We start from the raw sequence: 13786 nt of genomic DNA, 5'->3' as shown, positions 1-13786 counted from the left end.
TTATTTACACTTAATTAGATAAACAAATTTTACTTAATTATAAACATATTAATTTATTTTTATTTTGCTCATAACTTTTACTGTACTCATCAATGACGAAAACACATTTCCAATGTCTTGCTAATGGATACCATTAAAGATACTAATGAACATACAATATTGTCGTTGAGTGATGACAAGATAGTGTTTAGTTAAATAATGATAATGATATTGAGAAGATATGTAATTTATACAAAAAATACTAATACACATTAAATAAATAAATAAATAATTATTATCATTTTGTTAACACTAAAAATATTTATAAATTTATAACATAAACTTAGTACAATTATTACGACCGTTCTTATACTATATTTATTAATAATACAATCAATATCAGTATATCACTTGAAAGATCCAAAGCCAAGTGGCTTAATATAGTTACCAGAGATATCTAGTAATGGTTAATTTGAAGAAGAACTAAAATGTATTTATAATAAGCAATTTGAGATGTATTATAATCTTTAAGATTGACAAATGTTCAAATAATTACACTCAAATATATCTTATTTTTTTTTAAATTATAAAAATATAATATACCTATATTGATGACATTTGGATAATATCGTGTTAAATAAGTAGTAATATCTAAAAAATATAATTTATCTTTTATAATTTGTAGCAGTTAGTAATTATTTAGATTGAAAGTAGTATGTTTTGGTATGTTCTGTGCCCCCCGCAAATCCCGTGAATCCCATTACCCCACCCTCCCTATCGTGCGCGTGCCATGCCCCTCCATGCCTATCGCGGCCATGCCCCCTCCCCTCCTATCACTTTTATGTGTTCTCCATCACCTAACCTATGTATTTTTTCACCCCTTCCCGATCACAAACCATACATAGGAAAAGCCCTTACGCGAAATACCTCACCCTCTTTTTCGTCCGCGTGCTGGGCCTTACCCCTCCCCTCCTTTCCACTACATGCTGGGCATTGCCCCCTTAAAAAATATAATATTCTTATATTTAATATAGAATACAAAACATTTTGAAATAGTATGTAAGTTAATTTTAGTTCATAGAAGTATATACTCGTATATATATAACGTAAATAAGTAATTAGGTATTAACGAGACCTCATTATCATATTTTATCGATGTTAAAATATATGAAAGTGCACATGTATATGTAAATAATATACACTCATTAAAAAATATGTTAATAATATTATTGCTCAAACAACCTTACTTAACTGGCTATTTTAACTGGCGGTCAAACGGGGGGGATGAGGGGGATAGATCCCCCCCCCCTTGGCTTTTTTTCCTTAATATTTATAACAATTATATATATGTATATTGTACTATAATGTTAATGTATTACATTTTGTTTTAATTTTTCTGAAAATAACGCTTATGAGCGTATATTATTATTATCTCGATTCTAGACTCGTTCTAGGAAGAAGGCTGTTATTATTATTAATATTTAGTAATTAGTTGCTTATACAAAATTTACAGGAATTACCCAGCTCGGTGATCGTGAATATTCAATAACAACACACTCCTCCCTTGACCGGGCCATCGGCCGAAATGTATCAATAAAATGGTTGAAAACATATTTGAGAAATACTATGGGGGAGGTAAGTTTGCTGTACTTATTATAAAATAATATAATATATTAACCTATAATTGGAATAAGTATTAAATTAACAGTTCAAATATAAATATATTATACACTAACTTTGTGGGTTTTGTTAATTTATTTTATAGTAAAATTATAACTTATAAGCATCTTTGAAATGTCAATATACTGCTTTGTATATTAGTACATTATGTTAATATAATATTATGTATGTATATATTTTTTAATTGTGTAATTTTATTATTCTAGAGTCGTCTCAATGGTTTGGCCACTATGGCTGTTCATCGTGGAATTATAAATATAACCTCCAATGAAGTGCTGGATGAATTAGCAAAAAAAAACAAAAAAATAGATTTAATAATATGATACAAATATTGTTAATATTAGTAATATTACATTGTTATAAATAAAGTAACAATTTACCTGAATTTAAAAAAATTGATATTAGGCATAACCATAAATTATATTTTAATGATTAATAGTAGTGCATATTAAAAAATCAGCCTCATCCCCCCCCCCCCCCCCATGACAAAATCATTTGACCGCCACTGCTGGCTAACAATAAATATTAGGAACATGGCAACCTGAATTATTATTTATAAGTAAATATCAAATTCATATATCAATTATTTGTAGTAACCAAATGTTAGTTATACAAGTAAGACGTTTCATACAAATTTTCGAGTGAAAATAATAATAATTAATAACTATTATTATGTTATAGATTGAAGAAGATATCACTGAATAACATAACAAAATGGTTCAGGTTCATAAAGTATTGAATATTTGCTTTATGATACTGGCATTTGTTTTTTTAGCCATAATATCCGCACTAATTTATATTATACTGATAAAGGTAAGTCACAACTGAATATGTATTTCGTACGTCTGTAAGACCAATTCTATGCCCGTAAGTAGGTAGTATTATTCGGTTCTATCCCCGTTTTTAAAATTACAGGGAGATTTAAAAACGTTTGTCCACGACTTTCCCTCTGGAGTGATCAGATTTGTGGTTGCTTACTTTCCTCGTTTTTAACAGTTACAGGGAGATTTAAAAACGTTTATCCACAACTTTTCCCCTTGCGATGGCATTGTCGTCCCCGGGAAAATTTTTAATAAAAAAGATATTTTACTCAGTTTTCGTTTTTTATTCTTCGTTATTTCAACTTATATGCGCAAATATCAATTAAATAACTTCTGGGCTCATGGCCTAGTGGGCTAAGACGTTGGGTGTAGAGTTTGTTATATTTGAATTTAGGGTAAGTAAGTATGTTAATACTACAGCCAGTGTCATAGTCTACTAGATCAAATTTTGTATTTGCTTGAGACGGGCGAAGTCAATGTTTGTCAAACTAATGTAATTTATTTTCGTTTATATGCAAGGTAATTAAACTATGTTTACCATTGATTGAATATGAAAAGTTATCAGTTATTTTTACACGTCTTCATTTGGTGTGCAAATTATTAATAATTGAATTGTAATTAGATTCAGACATAAGTGTGAACCATTCTTCTAAACTTCATGTAATAATTTTCTTTGAAAGTTTACATTTCAATAGCAAAAGAATTGAAATCTGGTTATTTATTAATAACCCAACTGTAATATGTTTACATCTGTTAACGCTTGTAACAATTAAAACAATGATATTAACAATATTTTATATTGATATAATGAATTTTGTTTGTATTATGTTCGACTATGTTACTTATTCAACACATATGTCGTATTTATATTTATAGGATGGTAATGCAATTTGACGACGATAGACACCAAACTGGACGGATTGAATCTTTTGAATCAGAAAATGGAGGGATTGAATCTTTTGAATCAGAAAATGGAGGGATTGAATCTTTTGAATCAGAAAATGGAGGGATTGAATCATTTGAATCGGGAAATGGAGGGATTAAATCATTTGAATCGGAAAATGGACGTTTTAGGTAATCATCATTTTAACGTATTTAATTGGCTCCCAAGATTTATGCATTGAGTCGGCTCCCTACAGTCTACACATTTATTTTATAAATCCATTGGTTATCAAAATTGTTTGAAAATAAATTCAACTTGTTGCGTGCCAGTATCAGATTTGAATCCAAATGGTTACTTTGAATGAAAGTTAAACTTAATAACGAAATATGTCTTTATTGCATATAAATAAAATACATATAACAAACAAAATAAGTGGCTGAGTGACGTGAAAGTGCTCAGTTGTTGATAGCTTTGGTACCTACATCTGCCGTTGCTGGTCTTCGGGCTCCCTTATATATTGTGGTGCGTCTCTTGTTTACGTCGTGTTGTCGCCTTCTGGGTAAAACCAGGTGTCCTTGTAGTTGTTGTTGCAAATTCGGACACGAATTTGAGAATGTGCAATAACATCTCAAATGCATCATTAGTGCACTATAATTATTGGTGCGCTTACTATCCCGACACGTGTCATGGTCATAGTAGCATCCGCATTGCCCTCGACACGAGGCATGGTCATACTAACTTAGCCTTGATATCTTGTAGATATCTTACAGATATCTCATAGCCCATAACAAACTATATACTGAGAGCGCAAGTCGGCGGCGACCAAATTCGGTTTTACTGCGCATTCCAAAACGTCACTGCGCCATAGGGAAATCAGTTTTGATAGCAGGGAGATACAGGATGATGCGCAGAACTTGATAGTCGACTTGCACTCTTTCGGCGCACTCAGTATAGGTACGTCTATACGTTAAAAATATAAAAGTTGAATAAGTACGCGACTGTAATATTTTTAGCGACACAGTGTCGGTTAGTCTTGAAATTATCAATTCATTAATTCGATAACGGTCACAACTATCGATGTATTTATACAACCTATAAAACTGTAGTTTTCAACCAGTGTGCTATGAGCTTTTGAAAGTTTTTTATAATAATATTAGTAATTACGTATGGTTGATAAAAAAATATCGACCATATGGCACCTATAATAGATCGCATATAATATGTAATATGAAGTATAAAAACGAACGGTAGACCGCAATACCGCATACCCATCGTGGCACATTAAAATTAATTTTTATAAATCACGGCACACGATGTTTAAAAAATCCAAATTTTCAAGATAGCCTTTGGGAAACACTGTCTTAAAGGATACATTAGTTATTATTATGTGCCTACCTATAATGGTAGAGAACTACCTAGTGTTCTAGCCACCTAGGTACTAAATACAAATATTTAAAACGGGTACTTACTTTTAAAAAGACGCACAATATTGTAGTTGTATAATGAGACGAACCACCAGTAGCACACAACTAAATATTTAAATAAAAGAGGAATGCAGTAAAGGCAAAATGCAAAGTAACGACGAGTCAGAATTCAGAAGTCACAATATTATAAGCGTAGGTATTGCGTAATGCGTAATGCGTAATGCGTAAATGAAAACTCAAATCATTAGACAGCGTCATGTACTCGCCACTCGGCCAAATGTCACAACCATAGAGTATAGTCACATCCAATGATATGATTGGATTTTGTTTATATGTAACTATTTTTAGCCGTAAAATAAGTTTTTCACTGGAATAGTTGAATCGAGACGTGCAGTCGACGTAACGTACGATGACGACGGCGACGCGTGATGATTAATTATCTTATATTATTAAGAGGCCGTAACACTAAAAGTGAAATGCATACAGAATTTTGATATCTCAATTTGCTGATTTTATATAATTTTTTAAAAATTTTAAAATTTTAACAAATTTCAAATATAAATAAAATCGGTTTGAAAACAAATTTAAAAAATTTGTTCCAACAGTTTTTAGTACAACTTCTCACGTTTAATTTGGTACAAAAATCATGTTTCTACGACTAATGAGACTTGAGTACTATTGGAATCAAAAAACCATGTTTTACGGTCGATTTTTTCCTAGTGTGACGGCCTCTTAATAATATAATGTAAACAAAGGCATAGCCATTAAGGCATAGATAGCTCTATGGGGGCATAGCATAGTATAATATGATAAAATAATCATATTATATAAATATTATATTATAATAACTATAATAACATTAAAATATATTATACATTATTAATTATTGGCGTGGTATAATAGTGCATTTTAGCTTATATTATATTCTATTATATTACTAATTTTCACTTAAGATGACGCTACATCCACATTGTGTAATGTGTTGTCTTCGTCTTACCACAGACTATATGAAACGCGTACAAACGCGTCACATAACAAATTATACTCTCAGCAGATCACGTTTATCTCTGTTAGTTTGAAAATTTGAGTGTATTGATCCCTTATAAAATTTAAAGGTAAGATTATTATCTAGGACTTCTCATTGGCATTTTATTATATTTTAATTTTTATGCTAGTTATGAATATTTTAAGTTGTACAAACAATTTACAATTTTAAAACACCCATAAATCGCTTTCAATTTAAAATATAATAAAAAGCCAATGAGAAGCCCTTAATAAAAATCTTACCTTGAAATTTTATAAGGGATCAATTCTCTCTAATTTTTGAACTGACGGTGTTAAACGTGATATGCTCAGCGTAAATTTTCTGTTTGAACTTGATGTAGACAACATACAAAATCTGTCATCTGTGTGGCGTCCTCTGCAGCTTATTATAAAGTCATTTTTTAAATATTATTAATATTATTCATGTGAAATGTACATAGAACATTTAAAACAAAATGTTATTTTAGATTGTTTGTAAATTGTTCTTGAAATGTTTACTAAAAATTAAAATCAAAATATTGTAAATTTAACATACCTATTCAAAATATACAAAGAATATTTGCAAAAAAATATTATACTATGTTAAAAAAATACATGTTATTATAATATTCTTATTAGATTTCAATTTAAATATTTATAAAAAACTTAAATAGCAGATTTAAGAAATATTTTAGATTGAATATTACTTTTTTAAATATGGAATAATGTTATTATAATGTAACAATTATAATATTTTTAATTTAACCAAGTACTAATGTTATAATAATATTGATATTATGAAATTGTTGTCTAATTGCTGTAAATATTTATTCTGATACGTGATATGCATAAAATATATCATAGAATAATGGCATGGCTGTCACATTGCCATTGTACTCCAATGAGATTTTATAAATTATTTATTCTTAAGGGAAAACCTAATTTTCCTTGCACTTTTTATTTATGTAATCCGGATAATCCGGATAGACAAAACCCGGGGTGTGGATTAAGAGTAGGCGAATGTAGTGGGCAGGGTCAGTGGTTTTTGCCATCAGTGTTGTAGTACACTAATACAACACCTAAAAAGGTATAGGTCAAAATAATATTAACCAAAAAAAAAATAAAAAATTACTCATCGAAGACCGGTCATAGTTGTTTAGCCTAATATTATCAATTTATTTCAAGCCAATAAAACCAAGGCAGGAAATACAGTAGTATACTCAACTATTTGAATAAGATCATTGTTTTAATTGTTATCCAATTGTATATTAGATTCTGAACGAAGTGATGAATGTATTGATTTTACAATGGTGTGTGTTTTTTTTTTTTTTTTTGTTTTTGTGTCTGTGTACAGCATAACTAGTCGAAATAATGCTCCAATTTTAAACAATGGGGGTGGTTTCCGATGTAAAAGTGAATATCCTTGGTGCATTATAGAGGTAAAAAGTTAACATTTTCCAACAGTTTTCAAAAAAATCGAGAAAACAAAAAAAAATGACGGAAAAACGGCAATTTTTACGCAAAACCAGTTTTCGACCAAATCGATTTTTTTTTATGGTTGTAATTCAAAAACTAATCGCTGAAAACACTTGAAATTTTCACCAAATGGTTATGTCAGTGGTATCTGTATATAGTTAAATTTTCAAAAAATTTTGACTTTTTTTGAGTTATTTATAGACCACTGAAATTTTCGATTTTTTTGAGAAATTTTTTTTTAAGTGTCGATAAAATTTTTTGGATGACCAAAAAGTTTTGAAAATTTAATACAAGGTTCCTTATAAGTTGTTTTTAATGTAGCTAAAAAAAATTAAAAATCGTTAGTCACAATTTTTTTTTATAAGCGTTTTTAGTTCAAATTTTTACGAAATCTGTCGAAAACGTGAAAATTTGCAAGTAATTTTGAAGTTGAAAAACCATAAAATTTTTTTCTTTTATAACTAAGTTTTGAAAATTTGGTACAAGGTTCTCCATACATTTTTCTTCAAATATCTGTAAAAAAAACTCTAACGGATTCAGACAAAAAATTTTTATGAGTGTTTGAAATTTAAATTTTTACAAAAACCGCGTTAAATAACAGTTTAGCCTCAAACGATTTTTGATATTTGTTATTATTCAAAAAGTATAAGTCGTAGATACTTGAAAATTTTACCAGTTATTAAGATTCGCGTTTTCTTTACGTGATTTAAATTTCAAAATATTTTGACTTTTTTGAGCTATTTATAGACAACTGAAATTTTCAATTTTTCTGAAAAATTTTTTTTGAAGGGTCGATAAAATTTTTTTGGCCCTATCAAAATACTTGAAAATGTTATACAAAGTTCCTCATATGTTATTCTTATAGTGATTAAAAAATTATAAGAATACATAGGCACAATTTTTTTTTATTAGCATTTGAAGTTCAAATATTGACAACAATTCGTTAAAACCATGAATATTTGCAAATTATTTGAAGTTGAAAAATCATAAAATTTTTTGTGTTTATAACTAAGGATTAAAAATACAACACTAAGTTTTCCATAAGTTTACCTTCAAGTATCTATAGAGAAAACTCGAAGCATCATTATAGGAAAAATTTTAAGTGCGTTTGAATTTTAAATTTTAACGAAATCGCGTAACGATAACGATTTATCCTCAGACGATTTTAAATATTTGTTATTATTCAAAAAGTATAAGTCGTAGATACTTGAAAATTTTACCAGTTATTAAGATTCGCGTTTTCTTTACGTGATTTAATTTTCAAAATATTTTTAATTTTTTTGAGCTATTTATAGACAACTGAAATTTTCAATTTTTCTGAAAATTGTTTTTTTATGTGTCGATAAAATCTTTTTGGCCCTATAAAAATACTTGTAAATTTTATACAAAGTTCCTCATATGTTATTCTTATAGTGATTAAAAAATTATAATAATACATAGGCACAATTTTTTTTTATTAGCATTTGAAGTTCAAATTTTGAATAATCTATAAACGTTGAGTTCATGGATAATATCAGCTTAGTCCGTGGTTTGAACCACGAATTAAAATATAGTGGATACCCAACGACCTATACAAACAACCATTTTTCTGGGACCCAAATTGACTCGCTAAAACAGCTGTTGCAAACTACACCTAGCACTTGTAATCATATTAGTGGCGACTTTTTTCAAGATAATTTACCGTCAACGTTTAAATTCCACGAATTAAATTAATTAATAAAACTTCTAGGAAATATATATATTATATAATTCAATTCCTGATTACAACGACATTAATATATTTTGAATTCCCTTGAAGCGCTAGTAGTCCTTTGTACATGAAAAGTCACTTTGGGAGCTCCTTATCACCTCTCGTTGGGTATCCAGTATAATATTATTTTAATTCGTGGTTTGAACATTATAATCTATACAGTGGTACCAATATGTAATTTAAAATTTTCGAAAATAATGTTATATTATTATACATTTATAGTAAGTTTATACCACGGACTAAGATATACATAAGATATATATCTTAGTCCGTGGTTTATAGATACTAATCTATAAACCTTGGCTGTGTACAATATTATATGTGATTATATGGTATAGCAGGTATATCTATGATAATATAAGGTATTTTGAATTATCATAGATATTATCTATGTGAATTATAATAACTACCTACATGCAATGTTTTTGGAATAGTTGATTAACCATGCCAAATGCAAATGCGTCCTAATTGAAAAATAAAATATATGACAATATTTAATTATAATATATTATAGACTGACAAATCATCTCCGTTCAGAATCGTTTTTCGTATACAATGATACTTATCATTGCATTCAAATTTAATCTACCCCAGTCCGAGGTCCACCCCACCCCATAATGTACAGCAGAGCGGTACCCACTTGCCGACTTTTTTTTTTTTTTTCAATAATCCTTACTGATTATGTGTAGTTAATAAACCATTTAAAAATATTTTCTAATTAAATGTCAAAGCATGTCTAAGTCATAAATTTACAATAAATAGCTTAATTTTCTTTAAATTTCGTGTTCAAAATGTAAGGGATTTAGCAAATTGTACATCGTTGCTGAGTATTAAAATTTTTTTATGGTACTTGACATTTTATGGTTTAGTATACAGCAGAGCCAATAAGGACTTTAGATAAATAGATAAACATTAAAAAAATATTGTACTGCAGATATTGTACTATAATAATTCATTTTATGCAAAACCTTGGTAGGTATAATAATTGTACGAATATAATAAATTAACAGTCATAGTAGATTTTTATCAGTATAATGATTATAGTTCAATCACTGAATACTAGATCATATTTTAAAATATCTTTTTTGTAAAAAGTATACTTACATTTTGACCTTTGATTTTGATTTGATTTTGATTGAATTTGATTTTTTTTTTTGTATTTATGTAATATTTAGATAACATATCTAGGTGTATAAATGTTAAAAATATATTTAATTAGAAATATAAAAAGCATTATTGATATTAAATATGTTTATTCAAAGATCGGCGTTAATTTATAGTTCTTTCATCTTATTCACTTATCTTAAAATTAATTAAAATATATTATATGACGTATATTGTGTAGCTATGTAACGTATGTTTAAAGTATGATTTTCGCATTTTACGTAAGTTTTTTTTTAACTAATTTTTATATAATAATCATGTAATATTAATCTGACATTATGAAATTATTATTTGTTAAATTTAATAAAGTCTAATTTTGAATATGATAATATTATGCATATTATATGTATAGAAATATTAGATAAAATGGCAAAATGTTAATTTCTTAAGAACATACCAGTATCTACTAAGGTATTTTAATAGTATGTATGTAAATATTATACAATATTAATCATGAAAAGTAGTTAATAATTTCAGTGTTATTGTTTTTTACTATTTAGGTTGGATTAATTTCGATTACAAAACTTTATAATAATTTTAAATTACTTATGTTTCTTATTATTAGTGAAATGTATAAAAAAAATTGGAAAATATATGCGTCAAAGATGGCAAATCAGAACTTCAACACCCGAACTTCCAGAAGTGATCCCGACATATCCGAAAACACAACAACCTGAGCCTGAAAAACCTAGTTCTGAAACTCCCGGAGAACAGAAAGAAAAAAGAAGAAAAAAGAAGAAGAAAGAGAAAGGAGAACCAGAAGTCAGTACCAGTGCAGGAACTACATATTCTTTTGATCTAGATGCCACGTTATCAACTGGGCCCCCGTCGAGAGACGCATTAAAAGCTCAATGTAAAGAACCAAGAGGAAATTTTCCAAGTCCAAATTCCAACGAAAAGTACATTTCATGTTGGGATGGATCAGTAGTCGAACTGACATGTCCTGAAAATATGGTATATCACCCAGAAATAGGATACTGTGTAGGAAATTTTGGTGATTAGAATCACCATATTAAAAAAATAAAATTGGTGATAAAAGTAGTATATTTTGGTAGGTTCTGAAACCTCAACCCGCAACCACCTCAACCTCAACCCGCAACCACCTCAACCTCAACCACCGCCGCGCCACCATATTCCCTACGTAACCGACATATCGTACAAGCATTATCATTTTCTTATCACTGTTATCAAGCATTATTACCATAAATGTTATCAAATGTTATCATATATTTTTACCGCGCGGCCCGATCACGGTCTTGTATTAAATCAACATATATTTTTATCTCACACAATCATATATTATTGTAATCAGTTATCACTTTGTTATCAAATATTTTTTACCGCCGCTCGCATACATTTAATCAGTTATATATTTATTACCACCACCACCCATTGAACGATATACTGTTATATTTAAATACACGTTGAATAATATACACAGAATACTGTACTATAAAATATTATTCGCGGTTGATGTTAAGAGACATTTCTTAGATGTACATATTATAAATATTATCGATAAATGAAAACTAATAGCTTGCACCTGCATACTTAGTACTCTATTGCCAAATCCTTTATTCAATTAACTAATAGCTATGAAAACTAATAGCTTAATAATCGCACGTGTCGCCAGGATGTCGTGGACTTTTAATAGGTATCCTTATTCAAATAAATATCAATAATCACACAATACCTTGCAAAAACCATTATTATTATTGCCGCCGCCCATTGAACGATATACTATTATATTTAAATACACGCTAAATAATATAATCATATAAATACTCTAACAACGTATAGTCTCCACTTATAATTTTAGAAAAATAATATAACATACAAAAATGTTATTAAATTTAGACTTGCTCGCCATTTATATTGAAAGACCCTTTATCATTCACACACCACCTGTACATTAGTGATTGAAAGACATTTCATGCCAAATGATAGTAATAATCACAAATAAATGTCTTCTTATTGTGTCCTACCGGTCGCCAGGATGTCGCACGCTAATGATATTAAAATTAATAATATATAAATAATGATATTAGTGAATAATACATTCCAGCAAAATCCATTAATATTGAAAAAATGTTCCCACCTATTTAATTTCCAGGCACCGCGATCGGACTGAAAGAGCCGGTGGCCGTTTAGTCCGTCTACTGCCTTAAACCGTTGTACACGTCTACGCGCGTCTTTAAAAATTTTATAGTGAGTTTAAAAGTATTACAAGTGTATAAACATTTTATTATTTTTCTTTTCGTTTTCATTTTAAATATGTTTAAATGCGAACAGTGCCCGTTGGTTTTCACCCGTAAAGATAATTTAGTCAGACATGGGAAAACTCATACCGGTATTCGTTTTCCATGTACTATATGTCAGTCAACATTTACATACAAAACCAGTCTCACCAAACATTTGAAAAATGCTCATGGTATGTATACTTATTTATTTTTATTAATAATTTATATCTATTATTAATTTATATCTAATATTTTTTCCAAGGCATCGCTCCGTCTTATAGCCAGCCTGCATCTCAACCAGTACGACAGAGTGTCATACAGTTCGCGCCTCGCATTGCTCCACAGATCCAGATTACCCCTCAAATTTCCGTTCCCGATGGCTCAGCCGGTAGATCAAATATGTTAACCGAAGACGAGATGTGTATGCAAGCCATGGACGAATTTGAGAATAAAGGTTAGTTTATCGGGATTAATTAGATTTTTAAAAGACCCGCTGATTTTATTTTATCCGTCATGGATTATTTAAATTTTAAAAGGCATATGTATTACAAGTTAAATGTTTTTATAAAGATATATCAATTTTTCTTTAGATTCTTATACTACGGGCGTTAACGGGAAACGTGTTTCGACCGCCAACACCACCTCGGCTGCTAGGGTAAAAAAGACGCGGATGGATATGGTGAAGGTTCCCGGGTTTAATGAAATTTTGTCGTCCGCGAGTCATAAAATAGTTTGGTACTATGCTAAAAACATCAGAAATGTAAAAATATATTCAGACTTTCTACGTGGGCTAATGACCGAGCTAGTCAGTTTGTTAAAAACCCACGTACAAAAACATGCAATTAAATTTAACCTTAAGCTCGAGGCGACTTACAACCGCCCCAACGTGCCGAACTCGTCAGAGAACAGGGCGTTTAACGTGCTATAAAAACTCCTCTTGCTCGGTAAACTCGTCTCGTCCAACCTGCTCCAACTATCCGTGTACTCATACGGGTACACCCCCTTACGAGTTACAAGTGGCATATCGTCTCCAGTAAACACTTTAGCTGTTTCACGAAAGTTTTCAAGACCTGGTGTTACAAGATTTTTAGCTAGAGTTGATAGTCCTGATGCCATGAATCTAAAAGTATCTATGAAACGGATTTGGAATTTACTTGACACATATTTCGTAAACGAAATATATTTTTCCTCACTGTTGGGTATCACTCTAATAGTCTGGGTGTCATAACCAAGTTCTGTGACTATCAGATGTGCGTCATAGTTGGACAATTTATGGAAGTAGCATGGTACAAAAACGGGTGTTTGTAGTTTTTGGTTGCATACATTGCAGAGAGCTTGACGGTATT

At 29.7% G+C, this 13786-nt stretch overlaps 2 protein-coding genes and 1 long non-coding RNA gene across 3 annotated transcripts; all 3 read left to right on the top strand.

Annotated features, from left to right (window-relative positions):
- The first annotated feature begins 641 nt into the window (after positions 1-641).
- On the top strand, positions 642-3158 carry LOC126551166 (uncharacterized). Its single transcript, XR_007605039.1, has 3 exons — positions 642-1614; positions 1866-2274; positions 2341-3158. It is a non-coding gene; the product is annotated as an uncharacterized LOC126551166 (long non-coding RNA).
- A 179-nt stretch (positions 3159-3337) lies between these two features.
- On the top strand, positions 3338-12953 carry LOC126551303 (uncharacterized). The gene is made up of 2 exons (XM_050204279.1): positions 3338-3554; positions 10766-12953. The coding sequence occupies exons 1-2, from the start codon at positions 3422-3424 to the stop codon at positions 11200-11202; spliced, it is 570 nt and encodes a 189-aa protein (XP_050060236.1). The 5' UTR covers positions 3338-3421; the 3' UTR covers positions 11203-12953.
- Positions 12475-13234, top strand: LOC126551075 (zinc finger protein 714-like). The gene is made up of 4 exons (XM_050203826.1): positions 12475-12631; positions 12703-12894; positions 13031-13095; positions 13217-13234. The coding sequence occupies exons 1-4, from the start codon at positions 12475-12477 to the stop codon at positions 13232-13234; spliced, it is 432 nt and encodes a 143-aa protein (XP_050059783.1).
- Positions 13235-13786: the final 552 nt, after the last annotated feature.

The sequence above is a fragment of the Aphis gossypii genome, chromosome 3, assembly GCF_020184175.1.
Source record: "Aphis gossypii isolate Hap1 chromosome 3, ASM2018417v2, whole genome shotgun sequence".
Lineage (NCBI taxonomy): Eukaryota > Metazoa > Arthropoda > Insecta > Hemiptera > Aphididae > Aphis > Aphis gossypii.
This window is presented reverse-complemented; position numbering and strand designations above follow the sequence as displayed.

Coding starts and splice junctions, on each gene's coding strand:
- LOC126551303 (XM_050204279.1), top strand. CDS start 3,422: ATGGAGGGATTGAATCTTTTGAATCAGAAAATGGAGGGATTGAATCTT. Junction 3,555..10,765: donor TCGGAAAATGGACGTTTTAG/GTAATCATCATT, acceptor TCTTATTATTAG/TGAAATGTATAAAAAAAATT.
- LOC126551075 (XM_050203826.1), top strand. CDS start 12,475: ATGTTTAAATGCGAACAGTGCCCGTTGGTTTTCACCCGTAAAGATAAT. Junction 12,632..12,702: donor ACATTTGAAAAATGCTCATG/GTATGTATACTT, acceptor ATTTTTTCCAAG/GCATCGCTCCGTCTTATAGC. Junction 12,895..13,030: donor GGACGAATTTGAGAATAAAG/GTTAGTTTATCG, acceptor ATTTTTCTTTAG/ATTCTTATACTACGGGCGTT.